Source organism: Columba livia, chromosome 7 (assembly GCF_036013475.1).
Source record: "Columba livia isolate bColLiv1 breed racing homer chromosome 7, bColLiv1.pat.W.v2, whole genome shotgun sequence".
Lineage (NCBI taxonomy): Eukaryota > Metazoa > Chordata > Aves > Columbiformes > Columbidae > Columba > Columba livia.
The window spans coordinates 6,588,900-6,607,912 of NC_088608.1; the positions used below are offsets into that span (position 1 = coordinate 6,588,900).

Genomic DNA, 19,013 nt, shown 5'->3' on the forward strand with positions numbered 1-19,013 from the left:
CCAACTGACTGGAAGCAGCATTGCAGAGAAGGATATGGGTGTCCTGATGGACAAGCTGACCACAAGGCAGCAATGTGCTCCTGCAGCAAAGAAGGGCCACAGCATCCTGGGCTGCATTAGGAAGAGCCTCACCAGCAGGTCCAGGGAGATAATCCTTTCCTCTGCTCAGCACTGGTGAGACAACTGGATGTCATGTCCAATTCTGGACTTCCCAGGAGAAGAAGGACACGGGCACACTGGAGTCAGTCCAGTGAACAGCCACAAAGACTATTCAGGGACTGGAGCATCACAGAATCACAGAATGTCAGGGACTGGAAGGGACCTCGAAAGCTCATCAAGTGCAATCCCCCCATGGAGCAGGAACACCCAGATGAGGTTACACAGGAAGGTGTCCAGGCGGGTTGGAATGTCTGCAGAGAAGGAGACTCCACAACCTCCCTGGGCAGCCTGGGCCAGGCTCTGGCACCCTCACTGAGAAGAACTTTCTTCTCAAATTTAAGTGGAACCTCTTGTGTTCCAGTTTGTACCCATTACCCCTTGTCCTATCACTGGTTGTCACCGAGAAGAGCCTGGCTCCATCCTCCTGACACTTATAAACATTAATGAGGTCACCTCTCAGTCTCCTCTTCTCCAAGCTCAAGAGCCCCAGCTCCCTCAGCCTTTCCTCATAAGGGAGATGCTCCACATCCTTAATCATCTTTGTGGCTCTAACATCTGACACACCAGGAAAGCTGCAACTCTTCAGTCAGGAGAGGAGAAGGCTCATGGCATCTTATCAATGTGCATCAATACCTGATGGTAGGCAGTAAAGGAGATGCACTGTTTTCACAGTGATATCCACTGTGTGATTTTTCAAGCAGTTGAGTACTCATTTAACAGTGATTTAATTCAAGTCACTGTTCCTCAGCTTCCTGATAAAAGTTTAATGTGTCAAAAATCTACCACTTCCCTTAATTAGAGTAGCTATGCTGTCAGAAAAAAGAGATTAAATTTATTGGGCGTGATTTGTTCACAATAAATCCATACTGGCCGGTGTATTAGAATCTGATTCTTGAAATATTTGTATCTTGAGTAATAACTTGTTCTTGTGTTTTTATACATAAAGAAGATAGGATAAGAAATGTACAATTTCCTTGACCATTCTTGGCGGGGAGGGATGGGGTGAGGGGCCGGGTGTTGGTTGGTTTGTTTTGGTATTAGAGAGTTTTAGCTAGTTCCTCAGGATTTAGCAATTCCTCACTCCAGAAGGCAGTTATTAGATGATCTGGCATTACTTTATTACTTCCTTCTCTATCCACACCCCTCACTGACATGGGAATAACTCATTTATGGAAATGTCTATTCCTCTCCTGGCTGAAGACAGGAAACAACAGCAGCAATTGTACAGTCCCCATGTTGTGTTTCCCTCATTTCTCAGTAAGTAATGAACATAACATTTCACTCAGTATCTCCTAACTTTTAATCCATTTATGTAGTTCTTCTTACCTAATATCCTCCTATAGCTTAATTTGCACTCTCAGTTTCTCGCTTCTAATTTTTGTGAAACAATTTGGCAATCAAAAAGAAGCAAGATTCTGAACAACTCTGATGATGAGAAAAGACCAAAAAAAGGCTTCTCTAGCTCTGTTTGGTATTTTCTCTTCATGGCCTGAAGCTTGAACGTGCAATCACATACAGACCTACACATGCCATGCTCCCCTGTGCTACTGGATTGCTATTAGAATAGTTTCAGGATAAAAAGTTCAGCAGGGCTTCAGCCCTTCGTGCAGTCTTGGTAGCTTCCAGGTCTTCTGTCTGCATAGAACACGTTCCCAGGAGGTGTAGCTACCAATTCCCTCAGTTTGTTGAAGTCTGCCTTTTTCTAAAATGTCTTGCTGATATTGCCATCCTTCACTTCTCCTAAGAATCGTGAACTCTATCACTTTGTGATGATTTTCATTCAAATTATCTACCACCATTAGAATCTTAGCCACTTCCTTCCTATTCATCAGTACCAAATCTAAACGAGCTTCCCACAGTAATTTTCTCCACCTCAAGAAACTAAATTATCCTCAACATTTATTGCACATTACTCAAACCCCATTTTCAAAATTGAATTTCCACATTGGCTTTTCTACAGCATTCCTTACAAATGTTAATGAACATAATTTTTAAATTGCTATAGCCTGATTTTCCAGAGTATTAGCATTATGTAGAACTTTCTCTTTAAAGCCAAACTTTGGCCGATTTCAAGCATGACTATTCTTGCCCCATCAAACTTCAGGATCTCAAGACCATCTTAAATTCTATGTCCTTGTCTTTAGAACTTAAACAATGTTTGAGACTTTCAGGGGTGCTTTATCTCAACTTCCAGTTGCACCTCCCTGTCCCACCAGCCTCCACTGTCCTCTCCATTTGCACAGAGTCATTGGACTCCTATCAAACCACTCTTCCCATTCCTCTATTGCTTTTGCATCTTTCCTTCCACTGCATTTGATATCCAGAGCTTCCTCGACACCCTGCCCAGGGCTTGGAAAGGTGCATCACCATCCTCAGGTGAGGGACGATATCCTCGTTCACCGCTGTAAGGTGTGGAATATCTGGTCCAGCTTTTACAGGAAACATGTGGCTTCATCCCCTTTACTCATGACCAGAAGGAACGGTAGAGTCTGGTCAACGCAGGCTCTGAACACACAAATAACAAGCACAGTCTCTCCAAAATTTTTGTCGCCAAAATCAGAGCTGTCTTCAGTATCTTTGTACAAACAAGAGCTTTTGAAGGGATAGGTCTTCAGCTTTGACCAGCTCTGCTTGGGTGTTCGTTTATGAGAGATGAAAGTGGCAGATCCTTGATAGAAACTGCCTGACACAAGGTAGAGGTCACTAGAATTTCTTATCATGACACGCCATGAATTTCATCAGCCACTTACTCCATCTTGTTTCAAATCTGATTTAAGGCATGGGGAAATAAATACGACAGTTACTACCTAATGTTTCATGTAAACTTGTTTAGAGACGTAAACAACAATGAAATTTCTAACCTTCTCACCAGACAACCAATGCCCAGAAGTGAAGAGGTACTTACAGGTACCATCCACTTTCAGGAGACAGATGAAAAATGTTCTTTATCGTCAGGTGTTTGGTTTTGGTTTTTTTTTACTCTCATCATTTTAAATCTATGCTGACAGAGCAGGGAGCACATCAGCCATGCTGAAAATAGGTACCTCCCAGGACACCTTCAGTACCAGGTATGGAGGTGACAGAGGAAAATCTAAATGCTGCTCATCCAAACCATTTCATAGCCTGAAACCTCCATATTGATTCTTTGATTCTTGTTTGTCTTCATCCTCAAAGACCCATTAAAACAGATATATTATAGGAGACTGCAGTAGACAGTTGTCACCTTTCAGTATCTAAAATGGCAGAGAATCAATAACGTGCAAAAACCTCCCTGTTCCTGCCTCACCAACAGGTGTTTGGGTTCAGTTGCACTTCTTTTGTGAATTATGTTGTCTGTCCATCTGTTCTTGCCCTGAGTTCACTGCTGTCTACACTTCTGAGGTATGAGATAATCCTTCACCAGAAGACAGCCTGTTGTCTGATGACATTTAAATGTAGGGAAAATGTCATCTTTTTTATTGTTAGATGGTAAAGTTGGGTGCGTTTTCTCAGATAAACTACAAAAAGCTTAACTGGTAAAGTTCTGTGTAAACCTGATTTAGTGACTGAATGTTTGCATAAGCTCTGATCTTATGCCAGTACACATTTAATTTTAAATCTGCCAGGCAATACCTGTTCCTGCTTGATCTGCTTAGTAATGCACCATCTGTATATTGTTTTCATTAAATACAACTTTTCTACAAAAAAACCCAAACCCCCAAACTACTCACATATGTACAGCGGTTTTGAAATTTCATTATCATGCTGAGGTTTTAATTGTGCAATGTAAATTAAAAAGAAAACCTTGCAATGCAGCCATATCAATAACAGATCTAGCAAAAAGCAAACTCCCTCATCTAAGAAGTTTTAATTTAGAATTATATTAAAATGATAACACTGCCAAGGAATTTAAATAATTAATTTCTTCTCATTTTAATTGTAGACTATTATTTAATAAACAAAGTAATTTACCAGGTAATTTATTCTCCTTCTTCATAGGCAGCTCATTTAAAGTCTAAAAATAAATTACTAATTAAAACAGGATTCACTGTTTTAGAAAGCAACTCATTTTCTTGTAAAATCTAACAAGGACTATGCCAGAGCATCCACTGAGAATCTTTGAAGGGCAAGGAAGCCACCAACAAAAATGAAATATTCTGATAACTGAGAAGGCTTTCATCTGAACAATTATGACACACACAAATTGTCACAAAAACCAACACTAGATCATTAGAAAGAAACTTTGCTAAACACCTAGTGTGCAAAAGCTACCCAACTAGATCAAAGAAATTATGGTCCTTGAAAAACCACAAAGCACAGGAGTTATTTGCACAACTCTTACATACATCTAGGTTGGTCAAAAGAAATGTCATATAATAGAGCAATTCCACATCCAGCCATATCACACTGGGGCCTTGGACTTTTGACTTTGAATGTAGAAGCCCAGAGGAATTTATTCCAGGTGAACAGACCTCACATCTCCAAATCTGCTCAGGAGGGTCCCATCTCCCTTAAAAACACCAGTCTCAACAAACTCCCAAATCCAAAACTCACTCAGATGAGTGCCTTAAAAATTATTAGACTGACACAAACTACAGCTTCCACATGTTTCTAGGCCAGTTCTCTACTTTTGCCCCAAATTTCGTCCTCCTCGTGAAGGCTCACCAGGCTGACACGTTGTTGGGCAGTGAGTCCACTCGCTGAAGGGCGTAACGATGCAATCCTTCTTGCAGGGCAGGAGACACGGCCTCGCCGTCTCAGGTCTGATGGACTCTGGACATCTATCAATCCAAACACAAAGATAAAATACAACAAAATGTAAAAGTATAACCAGAAATTCAAACTGTGGGGAAATATTTCACTCCTAAGACTCAAAGGTAAGACTGTTGCTCACAGTAAGCTTTATTTTTCTTCACCTTTGCACTCATGTAACCCAACTGCATTTAGTACACTTGGGGCAGTGTGAAAGGACTGATGTGATCACCAATCTTTGACTGAGGCCTCGATTGTTATCTGAAAAGTTGTACAACCTATTGTAGTAAAAAAAGCTCTGTGAATTTTAAAAATTTACTTTTAACTCCTAAATGAAAAAATACTCTAACAAAAGTTTCAGACGTAGATAGTAAATATATGAAAACCTGAAGGGTGGAAAAGGGACAATTTTCTGGGATCAAGCACATCTTGCATTTCAAGTGGGAGAGCACAAAGGGAATTACTCTTTTTTAATTTTTATTAATTTATAGTAGAAAGATCAGTCAAAAATACTGAGTAATATACACAACACAAAATTATTCCATTTGAAAGAGGAACATGCCACTAAACCCTACTAGTAAAGAAAAACAAATCTTAACGTCATTATTCTGTTACCAAGATAGAAATAAGACCCTTAGAGGTATAAATTAAAAGAAACTAAAGAGACCTGTCTTTTCATTAAGTATGATTTATCTTACAGGGCAGATTCCTGTTTGCTAACAGAAAACATTGAAATATTTTTGTGCAAAAATTTGAGTATCCGTGCCTTGTACCTTCTTCAGGTAGGGTGTAATTTTCCTTCATGAAATGAGGAAAAATGCAGAATACAAAAAAATACAGTATGCCAACATGCAAATGTTATTTATTTATGTAACATCTCTCATTTCTGAAGCCATATTAATGGGAGACTTTCACCACAGCAGTTCTAAACCCAACGTGAATTTGGGTCAGTTTTCATCACCTCCAACATATATATAAATATGTAATATATGAAGTATAAAATATAAAATAGCCACAGTTGGTGCCTTTGGCAGAAGGGCTTCCCTCCCCTCCAGCACCAGGCCGTTCCAGACCCGCCTGGGCAGTAACAAGGTATTAATAATATTTAATTCTGAAACACAAAGGTTTTATTCCTTCACTTAGAACCGCTCTCCTAAAGACTTCTAAGAGGTCTAAGTTGTTTATTCATAGTGTGATTATCACCATAAGAACAACACGCAGTGAAGCAACAAAAGAAACAATTTCAGTGAGAAGCTCTTTTAAGGACTCGGACTTTTTGATCCAGCCACTTCCATGACACGAAGATCACCATGGCACTGAAACTGCCGCATCAAAGCCAAGGAGAGACCCATTCTGAAGTCCTCAGTACATAAATCTCTTCTTTTGGCAGCATTTTTCCATCACTGAAACTCTGTTTTCCCTTCACATACTTCACTTAAGCATTTATTTACCCCCTTCAGCTCCATTTCCCTTTACACCATCTCAAAGTTGGAGCGGGCAAACAACTGTTTTAGACATTATATAGCTCTATAACAATATGGTTTATTAGGTAAAGTTGCAGCATATCAATGGATTCTAGATATAAATGAATGCTAGATTTCTTTCCTTTTATTTAATTTATCTCATTAACCTCAAGAATTTTAATTAACTTTACTGAAATCAACACAGTCTGCTTATATGAACAGGATTGTTTGGAGAGCTACAATAAGAAATGAAACTCAGTTGCAAGTCTCTAGACTCATTAACACTGCAAAAATAATTAACAATGTCTTGATTTTTTGATATTAGGGAAAACATCTGTGCTACATATTCTCCTCATTTAGGAAAGCAAAGCAAAACTCAGAATATTTGTGCTGCAGAATACATAATTCAGTCATTTTGGTGTGACATTACAGAAGCTATATAAATCAAGTGAATGCTATAGATCACATGTATGGTTCTGTCTAAATATAATGCAAACTCTATTTACTTTTTCTATTTTATTAGAGCATTATTAATAATGTACTGATGAACGTTACATTCAGATGTACTTTATATTTTCCTCACATCTGTCCTTCAGGAAAAATATCTGCAGAAAATTGTAAATTAGAAATACAGCAAAAAAATCTACACCACTAAAAACATGCATTTCCCTTGGATTTACAAAGAAAATTAAAAACGGGCTAGCTATTTATTTTTCTTACATGTTAGAACCCATTTCATAGTAGTGATGGAGTAGTAGCTGAGGAATTAGTCCTGAAATTAAATTATTTTCAGCGTTGCAGATTCCATACACCAGCTGGAAACACCTTCATATGTCATATATTGTAACTACAAATCATCACCGACAACCTTTATTTAATACCTTTTAGGTGTGACCTGCCCAGAACTGCCCTTCATGCACAAGACCTTCCTTGTCTGGACACCCACTCCACACGCGGCTTCTCCGCTCCAGCTCATGGTCGCGTTGAGCCCCGTTCCCATCGCGTCTCCAGAGCAGGAACCCCAGGGAGAAGCTTCCCAGAAGAAATGCACGCACGGGTGGTCATTACAAGCACGGTGCTCCTGCAGGGCTCGGTCAGGAGGACACGCTTTTCCACCTGGGAAGAGTCAAGACAACACCGTATTTTATCTTACAGCACATGACAAAAGGAAGATGTAGAAACATAAATAAAATCGTTACGTGTGCTTAATGTCTGGGGTCTCTTTCCCCGTTTTAAATAAATAAATAAATAAATAGATTAAGCTCGAATAAAGCTGCTGACCTTTACGGCTGCAATAACAACCTTCTAAAATATTGTTTCCCCATTAAACTAGCCTTGCATAAAATTGTATTCCAACTCATAATGGAAACAGAAACAGGCAAAGTATATTCCTGAGTTACCTTATTGATACTCCTACACCCAGCCAAGTTGATTCCATTTAAATGCCTGTATCGCTCAGCAAGCATGCAATTACGTTTAAAGACAAATTAAGCATTATTTTTATGTTCATTCTCCTTGCTAATTTCCCAAGGAGGAACACCTCTTTCTAATATCTGGACTGTATTCACATGTTGCCTTAAAGAGTTGACCTGTACAGGGTGCTGAACAGTCCTGATGTATCAAATCACACCCAGACCTGCAAACCAAGGGGGGAAAACTGGAAAGTCAGGATTTGAATATGAAGCCTTTACTTTTCTGAAGCAGCATCCGTCAAATTGGTGTCCAAAGATTCTGCTAAGCTACTGCACTTTGTCAACAACTTGCAATAAATCCACAAAGGACAGGACTTCGAACAGTCTCCCAGAAGCTTTAACACTCCAGCCAGAAGCCTGAATTTATCCCATAAAAGCAGCAGATGTTTGCAGCTCAAAAGCTCAGGAGTAATGCGGTGAAATTGTAACAGTAAGCACTGCCATTTTAGGAAGAAAAAAGTAAAAATGACTAAAATCAAAGCCTATCTCTTCCAGGAGGGAGAATCTAGCAACATGTGATGTGGCAAAACTGCTACAGGTTTTGAAAGAATTGAAGTGTTGGGGACAGATACCACAAGGTTCAGAGCATCTTTACGCCCCAGAGGACAAAGGCAAATTGCAACTTAAAGGGACGGCTACCGCCTCACAGGTCTGAGCCCCCCCAGATGAGGTAGGACACCAAACAGCCACAATCAACAACGCTGAGAAAAGAGAAAGAGGGATAGAAATTTCTTAGCCCACTGATTTGGATAATCATGTCACATTACCGTTTATCTTTTCATGAAAATGGACTGTTGCATGTAGTGTCCCATCTCAGACATGTTTAGAATGATGCTGGAGTAGAAAATATCCCAGGTAACTTTTAATACTTTCCTGAAGATTTCTACTTGGTAGGAAAAATGCAGACCAGTTATTGCTCTTGTGTGTTTGAGCACACGTGAAAAAAAACAACATAGCAAGCAAAAGGCAAAATGCCTGGTCGATCACAAAAATATAAAAATACCTAACTTTCCCAGTGAAAAAATAAGGTTTATTTTCAAGAATACCCATGGTAAGGTAGTTCTCCTAAATGAAGGAGCGTAATAACGAAGCAGTTTTAACTTAAGAACGTAAGAAATGCCACGTGGTCCATCCAAGCAGCCTATCTGCAGAACTGCAAGCAGGAGATGCAGTTTAGCAGAAGCACAAGAGCCTGGCCACTTTCTGAAGTTCGTTGACAAGTTTTGCCCAAGGAAAGCAGGACAACACACCACTGCCTAGTCTTTTTAGTCAGCATTTATGATTTTCACAGACCTGTTGCTTATCAGTTCCTCTAATCTGTGTTAAACAGAGACTCCCTGCCTCCACAATCTCCTCGTGGACCAAGCTTCAGAAGTTTGCTGTGTAAAGAAATCTCTTCTCAAGCCTAATTTAAACCAAGCCCTTTTAGTTTTATCAGGTTATTATATTCTGGCATCTGGTGAACAGCTTGGAGAAAAGGAGCCGAGGGTTTGAAGCGAAGTCAGCCCGTGGGATGGCATCCACAAGCCCTCAGACAGCAGAGACACAGCTGGGGTTGCCTCAGCTGATGAGGGACAGATGAAATGTCACTTGCAAAGGTACCAGAGCTCTGCAGAAGTTGGTGTCTCGGCTGTGAGCTGAGCATGGAAAAGTCAGAGAAAGCAGGTAATATAACATTGCCTTAGTATCGCAGTGATAATGGTATTAAATCCACTTCTAATCTCCAGAAATTCAAATCAATCACTATTTATCTGTACACAGATGTGCGACTCTGCAAAGCAAACCATTATACTCATCGCTAAAGATGCACAGAAAAAGTTGAGGCACTTGATTTTAATGGTTAATTATTTCTTCCTGAGAAACTTAAAGTATTCAGTTCAAAGCACAGCATTTTTAGTTTAGTGTGTTTCAAGCTGAGATGACTGAGCTTATGTACTTCCAGAATTCACTTCTTCAACATTTCACTGTCATAATTCCACATTTATCTGTTGTTTGCATTTTGCTACTTCCATGGAAAATATTAACCCAACTGTATTTTTCATTTTAATTCTTCTCTACCTCATAGACTTTTTTAGTAGTAGATATTGTCATTCAATCAACAATTATATAGCAGTTTTCCTCCTGCAGGATCCCAATTTTCTTTGCAAGTGCTTATAAGGATGTTTATTTGAATACAGACCACTCACATGAGTAAGAGTTTGCAAGATCAAGTCCCTACATTGCCCCAGAAACAGTGGGTGGCTTTAATGATAATTTACAAAATAGCACTAAACAGAGCTTGTCCTAGACTAGATTTGCATCTAAAAGTGGTTTGCTGCTGCATTAGCTGCACATAGCACTGACAATAGTGGATGGTTTTGTTGTGTCAACAAGGCTTCAGTCTATTAGACCTGTTCACATCTTATGAATTTTTATGCACTTGTGATACCTCTCAAATCCTGTGTGATAAACCAACATATAAATGAATTATCATATTTGTAACTGTAGTTATAAGACTGCACTCCTAATATGAAATAGTTTGTATAAATAATCGCACCACTGACGTTGATATGTACAAATACGGATACATTATGTGTCCATAAAGATCCAGAGGAAATTACATATATTCATCAAGAGCTAGTTACTTGTGACAACAGAAAAACAAGAAGGTCAATACACTCTAGGTCATTAATAAAATAAACAGGTCCTTTTCTATTTCCTCATTTTTCACAGCTCACTGTTCTTTTCTAAATCGGTACTAATATGTTCCTATATAAAGACACTCACATGATGAGTTTGTGTCATGCAGCAATTTCATTAGGATGTAGCTCTCTTCAAGTAAATTCACACACAGACTGGCCCTCAATACACAGTAACTCATAGACTGTAGTACATAATTTGGAACTGTGACAGAATTTCTCTGCCACATGCATTAACTCAAGCCCATAAAGATCTTTTAGTCACTAGGCATGAAGTACAGACAAATATTAAATATTAGTCCTTATTGTTATAGTATTAATATTAGCTCTGATCTAAACACAGTTTGGCTTAGGAATGCAAGTCAACTCATTAAACAAAGAACTAGTGATTAATCCAAAATGTTTACCACTCACCCTCGGCTGGAAGGGCCAAGATGGATCTCCTCCTGCTTTGACTGCCCTCAGCATTTTTACTGGAGCACGAATGGGAACACGGGGACCACGGGGACCAGTCGCTGATGACACAGTCCGTCGCACAAGGGATTTCACAAGCCACAACTTCAGGACGGGGAAGCTCAGAGCAGAGGTGATGTGCTACCTCCTCACCTGCAGCAAACAAAGCAAGACAGATGGGGAGGAAGGCTCAGCTTGGTTCAACATCCACAGTCTGTGTCAAACAGGCTCACCATATGTCCAATGTCCACCGGCTTGTGGAGGAACACACTCCAAAAGAGCACACGGTTCAGCTTCGGGCTTGAAAGTGTAATACTTGAACAGGTAACCCGAGTGTTTCTTCAGAAAAGCAAAAAAGAAAACTATGTGTTTGAAGTTTTTGTGTGTGACACCTTGGCGGCAGTCCACTTTATAAAGCAGGCAAGCATGAGTAATGAGATAATTCGGTAAACAGAAAGCTGTAAGATCAATTATCAACAGAATTGACGATAATTGCCACATATTTTCCAGCAATCTCCACGTACAGAAGCTATTTTCCACAACAAAAATTGTGCAGGTCCCCACAGAAGGCAGTTTGCTTTTGCCTGTAAGCTAGAGAAGTGCCCAATAGATGTTTTGGCCCTTCTCCTGCAGCCTCACCAGAATGAACCGCTATTATTTCTGACCCTGATTCTCATCTAGAAACCAGGAGATCCAAAACTGTTGGACCAACCCCATCCAAGGGAGAAATACTTTCTGTGGGAGATGAATCAAGAGACCTGGACCAAAACGTACCTCCTGATAAGAAGCATCTTCCAAAATCTCTTTCAACAAGAAGGTCATTGCAGACTGGTGGGGAAAAACCTACCAAGCAATAGAACTGCTGGCAGAAGGAGAAGCAAAACAAAGCACGTGACGGGTGTCATGTGGAGTCCAACACATGGAACTATTGTTTTTATAAAGCAAAATAAAACATAATTTTATTTTTATAATAAAAAAGGAAATGTCCAGTCATTTTAGTAATTACATAGAATTTATAAGGACACGATAAAAATTCATAAAACGTAAGTCTTTTAGTACCAAATTATACCTAATGTCTTACAAATATAAGCTAAGCAATGAACAGCATGACTGACTTTGTTACGCTGTTCTATTGTTTAGTGTTTCTGGACCCTCATGAATTTTCAGCCACATATCCAAAATTTCTGGAAGCTCAAATCTACCCGTTCATAAACAACAAAGCTCACACTGAACGTTACCTCCTCTTTTCCCCTTATAATAAGTTACAAAGCTCACTTTTGAGGTTTCTTTAATTATGAACCTAGAAAAAAACCATAATGACTATCCAGGCTCAATTATACCTAGGAAAAAACAATTATAACGGCAACAACTGGCTCTTTCACCTCATGCTACAGGAACAGGCTCCATGAGAAGGAGGCCCAGGCTGCAATTATAACGAGGAGGGTAGAAAACTGCACGGCTTTTGCAAGGCAACACATGTACGAGTGAGTAAATAAGAGAGGCTGCCGGGGAGAGCACATAAAGCTGTCAACAGCGCAGTGGTATCATCTGCAGCCGCATGCCTAAATGAAGACAGGCTCGTCGCCCTCCAGGCACAAATAAAACTTTCCAAGCATATTATGAGAAGTAACGGAGAATCTAGCAGGCAATCAGACTGCAAGTATGTTTAAAAATACTCTGTTTTCATATTCCCTTTCCCTCGCACGTGCCTAGGATCATTGAGGAAGGCTCAATGTGCACAATCTTTGCACTACTACTTGGAGTCTACTCGGTAAGAAAAGAGAGATCACCACCCTCCCTACAGACAGCCCCCATCCTTCAGTACTATGTTTGGCACCCCTGCGAACCAACCCTCATCCATCATTCGCTTCAACCAGCCCATTATGACCATTGCTGCTTTGAATGCTCATGTAATTCTGAGAACTATCTTTAAGAAAAAAAAAAAATAACAATGTAAACCCACCAAACAAATCTGTAAGCCTTATTCCAGCTGTCTTCCCAAGTCATTTTAGCGTCAAAATCCCTGCTAACATTTTGACAGCTTGTCTGAGCTGCGGCACATAACGTGAGGGCATCCTGGGCAGGTGTGATTGTAGGAGTCAATGGTATGGTAGCATCAAGAGATTATATGCTTTAGTGAAGGAGGGTAAAACATCTCTCCTCCTCTCCCATCACTGACACAGGGAAGCACACAAACAGTCAGTAACAGGCTTCTGAACAAAAAGGGATGAGTTGGGACACTGGCCCGCCAAGCATGTCCCCATGTCCCTTCCATCCATGCAAGAGGTTATCTTCATTATATATGGAATTTAAAGCACAGGAGTGCCATGAAGTTCACTGAATTTGGGGATTCAGCCCAATTCTTCCATCAATCAAATTGTGCTAGAGGTGTAAGCACCAGAGAAAACCCTACTGTTGAAAGACAGGAGAGCCTTTCCACTGATTTAATCTGACTTTACAAAGTCCAAGTCACTCCACCCAGAAGACAGGTCTCCTTTTCACAGAATCACAGAATGTCAGGGATTGGAAGGGACCTCGAAAGCTCATCCAGTCCAATCCCCCGCCGGAGCAGGAACACCCAGATGCGGTTACACAGGAAGGTGTCCAGGTGGGTTTGAATGTCTGCAGAGTAGGAGACTCCACAACCTCTCTGGGCAGCCTGGGCCAGGCTCTGTCACCCTCACTGAGAAGAAGTTTCTTCTCAAATTTAAGTGGAACCTCTTGGGTTCCAGTTTGAACCCACTGCCCCTTGTCCTACCATTGGTTATCACCGAGAAGAGCCTGGCTCCATCCTCCTGACACTCACCCTTTATGTATCTGTAAACATTAATGAGGTCACCCCTCAGTCACCTCCAAGCTCCAGAGCCCCAGCTCCCTCAGCCTTTCCTCACACGGGAGATGCTCCACTCCCTTCAGCATCTTTGTTGCCCTGCGCTGGACTCCCTCCAGCAGTTCCCTGTCCTGCTGGAACTGAGGGGCCACAGCTGGACACAATATTCCAGGTGTGGTCTCACCAGGGCAGAGTAGAGGGGCAGGAGAACCTCTCTGACCTACTGACCACCCCCCTTCTAATCCACCCCCGGTACCATTGGCCTTCCTGGCCACAAGGGCACAGTGCTGGCTCATGGTCATCCTGCTGTCCCCCTGGACCCCCAGGTCCCTTTCCCCAATGCTGCTCTCCAATAGGTCATTCCCCAACTTATACTGGAACCTGGGGTTGTTCCTACCCAGATGCAGGACTCTACACTTGCCCTTGTTATATTTCATTAAATTTTTCCCCACCCAACTCTCCAGCCTGTCCAGGTCTCTGGATGGCAGCACAGCCTCCCAGCTTGGTGCCAGCAGCAAACTTGCTGATAGTACACTCTATTCCCTCCACCCACAAGCCAGGTGCCACAGATTTTCAAGTGACCACCTTGTGTGGAAGGGAGGTAAAGGAGCAAAATGTTCTTCCACTTCTTCCCTCCATTATTTCTTTTCACACTGGATTTACAGCAGGTTACAGCAACAGTAATGCTGCAATTCATGGCTCCTCAGCAAAGAAAGGAAGCTTTTGAGTTTTGTTATAAAGAGTTTACCACCTGGTGCATGAAGGTACAATTCAACACTTTCTTTGATTTACTTTATAGCTCTAGTCGCTGTGTTCAGGTTTAATTACTGGCTTGTATTAGTGCAGAAGGGAAACGTTCTTCTGTACCAGCTGCCTGGCAGAGAATTCTCAGAAAACTACCATATATTACAAAGGGAGGTAATAATCTTTCATTTTCCACGAAAAACACTAGTACAAGATACATCTAAAGTGTGCTTTACGCATTGTCACAGATTTACAGGGAATATTAAATTCTCCAGAGCTTCCAAATTGTCCACCCAGTACCTTGAAGGTGTAATTCTCATCTCAGATGTTCTGAACAAACTTTCTAGATGAAGTTTTCTCCCTCTCTAAATAAGACTAACGCCTTTAAGTACCTAAATTACGCATCTGAATGCAATATGAATTTCTCTCCAAGTATGTGTATAGATGTCAAGACTCAGCATCTGAAATCAGCCCTGGAGAGCAGCAGGGTGGCGAAAGGCAACAGAAGGATGCCAGCCTTGGTGAAAGCCACTTTTCCTTCAGGAGAAACAGGGAAAAGGACAACACTGACCACGACAGCTACAACTGTGGTCCCCATTTGAACTTTCTTGATGAGAAACTGTGAAATTGCTCTGAAGTTCATTCTTGTGGTCACCAGGAATGAAACCCAGATGGCAGGGCAGGTACCCAGTCTCTCCTGGCCAGAGCAGCTCTCTCTTGACGGGAAACTGGGTCCTATTTGCAACTTGCTGTGACGCTGGAATAAACTGAGAGCATCGTTCATCAGTAAACTGAGCCATCCAAGGCAAAAGGACAGAAGACATTTTCAAAGAAAGAAGAAAAGCAAAAAAAAATGTCTTAGGTTTTGTGGAATCCTCTAGTTAGTTTGGACCAGATCCAGCCCATCTAATCCAACCTATCCCAGAGGTTACCACCGCTGTGTTGTGGCTCTCTTCAGACATGACTTGATCATTTCATCTCATCTCCTTTTCTCTTCCTTGACACTGTCCAGTTGCCCAGAATTAGTCTCAAGTTGTTACTGAGATGTAGGTGGACACCTGGTCAGGACGGTGATTGAGCAATTGAACAGTTTCATCCTAATGTTGAAGACACATGGTGAAAACTAAGCAGGGCTCAGATTGGGTTGAACCTTGGGAAATGCTTTGTATCCTTAGGGGAACCATAAACTACTGCTAATACAATCGTATATGGAAAGCACTAGCTGTAAAGCAGAACTTATACCTACATTTTACAAAGAGTTACACCTATTAAACATTTTATCAAATGTTTAAGGTTCCAAAGCTTTCAAAATTTTAGACTGTGTATTAGGGCAATATCCAAATGTTTAAAAACCATATTTAAAAGAAGAGGAGGCAAAATAGAGCAAGAGCGTAACCAGGTATGGTTGGTTTTAAGCCATCACCTGTGAGGCGCAACACACAAGGTTCAAGCTCTGATCTACAACAGGTATAAGAATCAAAGCAACATCTCCAGCACTCCAAGAGCCACAGAGTTCCCTCTCACATGCTCTTTGTTTCATGTTTTAAGCAGAGTTTTTGTTCCCAGCCTTACCGAATGTGTGCTTTCCTAACCAAAAAACAAAAGTTTCCGTTAAGAAAACTGTTAGTTTTCTAAACATTTCATTGCTAATATCCTGATCACCTCCAATGTCTTTTTTTAGCTGATTGCCTTGTACTTGTATAGTATAGTGACTGAAGATAAATACACAAAATATACTCAACAGATAATATTTTCAATATAGGAAAGATTGAATCCACTTTCTCCCAAAGTCAGGGTGTAACAATTACAGAAGGGAAGATGAGCGTGGCATTTTTGTAAATGTATTTGCTAATAAAGTTGATCCTTATCTAATGTACCAATCCCTAATTTGAATTCTTTAGCCACGTAGCAAAGAAGCTACATGGGTAGTACAATTCTGAGTGGAATTTTTGATTCAGCTTAAAAGCAAATTAAATTCTTCCCAAGAAGGGAAACAAAACAAAGGATGACATAGGACCTTACTTGAACTAACGAGCTTGTTTTTTCAGCAATTTAATATCTTCCTTGTCTTTTCCATCCTAGGAGATGCCAGTCCCACAGTCCTGAATAACATGGTGAGTGACTGAATCAACAAGAACATTTCATTCTGGATCAGTTCAATATGAAACTGCATCTATTTTAAATAAGACCTTGCAGCTCTGGTGCATTAGTGTCATTCTCTCCAGTGACACAGTTTAATGACTCCTGCCACAGACGTCGCCCCGGCTCACGAAAAAGGGAACGTCCCCTGGACAGGATACAACTAAAGCAGCAAAAATACAAATCTCATCAGCAGGAATCGAAAGATCAACCCAGTAAGAAACTGAGTATCCTCCTTTGGCCATTCATCACCATACCATCTTCAGTTTAATGTGAAGAATTCAGGTTTACACATGTGGAGCCTTGACCAACCTGCATGGTGGGGAAAGGCTCGAGACGAAGGAATTGCATTTCAGATGGTGCTGCACTGCTGCCTACAAGTTCAGAAAATGTATTTTTTTGCACAAGTGACTGCTGCAAAAATGCTGCATATTTAATGACAATTACCAGTTTGACATCAATATTTCTCCTTGTAGCATCTCAAATTATTCAGTGGGAATAATGAAGCTGTCATCTAAAATACTATACGTATCGTAAAATTTTATGTCCCACTTAAATCTCAGAAAAAGAATGACAATAAACTTTGATTAAATACTTGCCTGTAACAGAATAAGATGTCAACAGACAGCAGTAAATTCAGAAGAATTCGTATTGACTGTATGCCAGTTTGCTAAAGGCAAATACGCTCAGAGAAAGCTGTCTGCTGGCAATATCTCGGCCTAGGCATCCCATCAACCAGTGACAACGTTACATTTAAAAGCAATAACAATCAAACTACAACGATAGGAGAATTTTTTTTTAATCATTTCAAACGTGTTCATCCCATCACAACATCATGGGTGGTTTGTTTTTCCATAACGCACGACCAGCTTTAGCGATACCTTAAAGCATCCAGGGCTCGCCGTGCTCATCGTCACCAAGAGACCAATGTCACGCTTCACCAAAAGCTCCTGGTTGACTTTGCTTAACGCCAGTCAACAGGTAAGAACATCGGAGAAGAGCGGTGTCAGTTTGTCAAGGAAAGCAGTGGCGTATGGAATAAATTTAATTGCAGTGGTCCATCACTATTATCAGAGCCCCACAGCAGAGAGGAGGAATGCGGTAGCAATGAAGACGAATGGAGGTGAAGATCTATCACGTAAAAAAGATGAAGCGGCAAAGAAGAACAAGCCATTCACAGTGGAAAAGAGGAAATAAACACAAATACAACCAGGATCATTTGCACCAAACAAAAAAAAAAAGAAAGATATAATCATCAAGTGTTTCAGTCAAAAGATATCATTAAAATGCAACTATGAAAAGCAACGCATTGGATGAAGGAAAAAACATTTTCAATCACATAATACACAATGAAGCACAAAGACAATAACTCAGGAGAACCACAAAAAACGTGAGATGAAAAAGCATGAAAAACAGAGGGACTGAGCATAAATGTGAAAAAAAAACAGCGTGTCTGGAAATATGTTCTGAAATCACCACAAAATCAGCAGTCTTGCCCAAATCTCTGCATCACTGGCCGTTTTCCTGTCCCTTACCTTTGTCCAAGAGAACATGACAGAAGTTATTAGAAAAAGATGACGACAAGTATGGAAAAAGCGGTATTTGTTCTTCTTGCCTATACATCCTCTAGTGGACTTTGGACTGTTTACCCGTGACTGTTTTTCCATGTCTTTTTATATAGATGCACATTACGGAAGCTCCAAGAAGGTGAGCACAGGGCAGCAAGTCAGCGCGCAGCCCGGGATACCCCAACAGAGCATTATACAGCAGCTACCAGTCTAAGGTTAATACAAAAAATACAGATGCATGAGTTTCCCTACCTAAGAGATTAGCTTCGATGTATTTCCTATCCCATGCAGAAAGACAAGGAGTCATTTAAAGGAATTTGCTGCACATTCACCTGCTGGGCTTGGGCATAAAAGCAGAATTAATTCTACTTTGTGGCTTTTTGCACAATCCCTCCTGAATTAAGAGAAATTGCTCACGTGGCAGCTGAAAGTAAACATGGGTTCACTGTATTCCTGGAGAAGAGCACAGAAATTCAGGCTGCTGTTCCTAATAATTAACATAGCACAGCAATCTGAAAACATAAAGTCTAAGAACTAAACATAATCCATATTAGTGTTCCGGGGTTTTTTCCCCTCTCTCTTTGCACTATTTTATTTTTTCTCCATTATCCCTCCTCATTGTAAATGAGGGGATCTACACAGGTGGGTTGATCAAGACTGATTGCAATTAAGATTTATTGTTGAAATTGGTGCTGTAGTATAATTGAAACAGGTGTCCCTCTATTTTCTTCTCTGTACTGCTTTGTTCCAAATGCTAATCAACACAAAATATTGTA

The 19,013-nt window shown here is 40.6% G+C and overlaps 1 protein-coding gene across 4 annotated transcripts in view; it reads right to left on the bottom strand.

Moving 5' to 3' along the window:
• Positions 1-19,013, bottom strand: part of THSD7B (thrombospondin type 1 domain containing 7B) — a 318,202-nt gene that overhangs the window by 137,504 nt on the left and 161,685 nt on the right. For all 4 annotated transcript variants that reach the window (XM_065070332.1, XM_065070334.1, XM_065070331.1 and 1 more), the window contains 3 exons: positions 10,918-11,109; positions 7,235-7,469; positions 4,804-4,919 (listed from right to left, as the gene is read on the bottom strand). In XM_065070332.1, the coding sequence (XP_064926404.1) occupies positions 4,804-4,919; positions 7,235-7,469; positions 10,918-11,109 (543 nt within the window). The remainder of the gene's footprint in view (positions 1-4,803; positions 4,920-7,234; positions 7,470-10,917; positions 11,110-19,013) is intronic.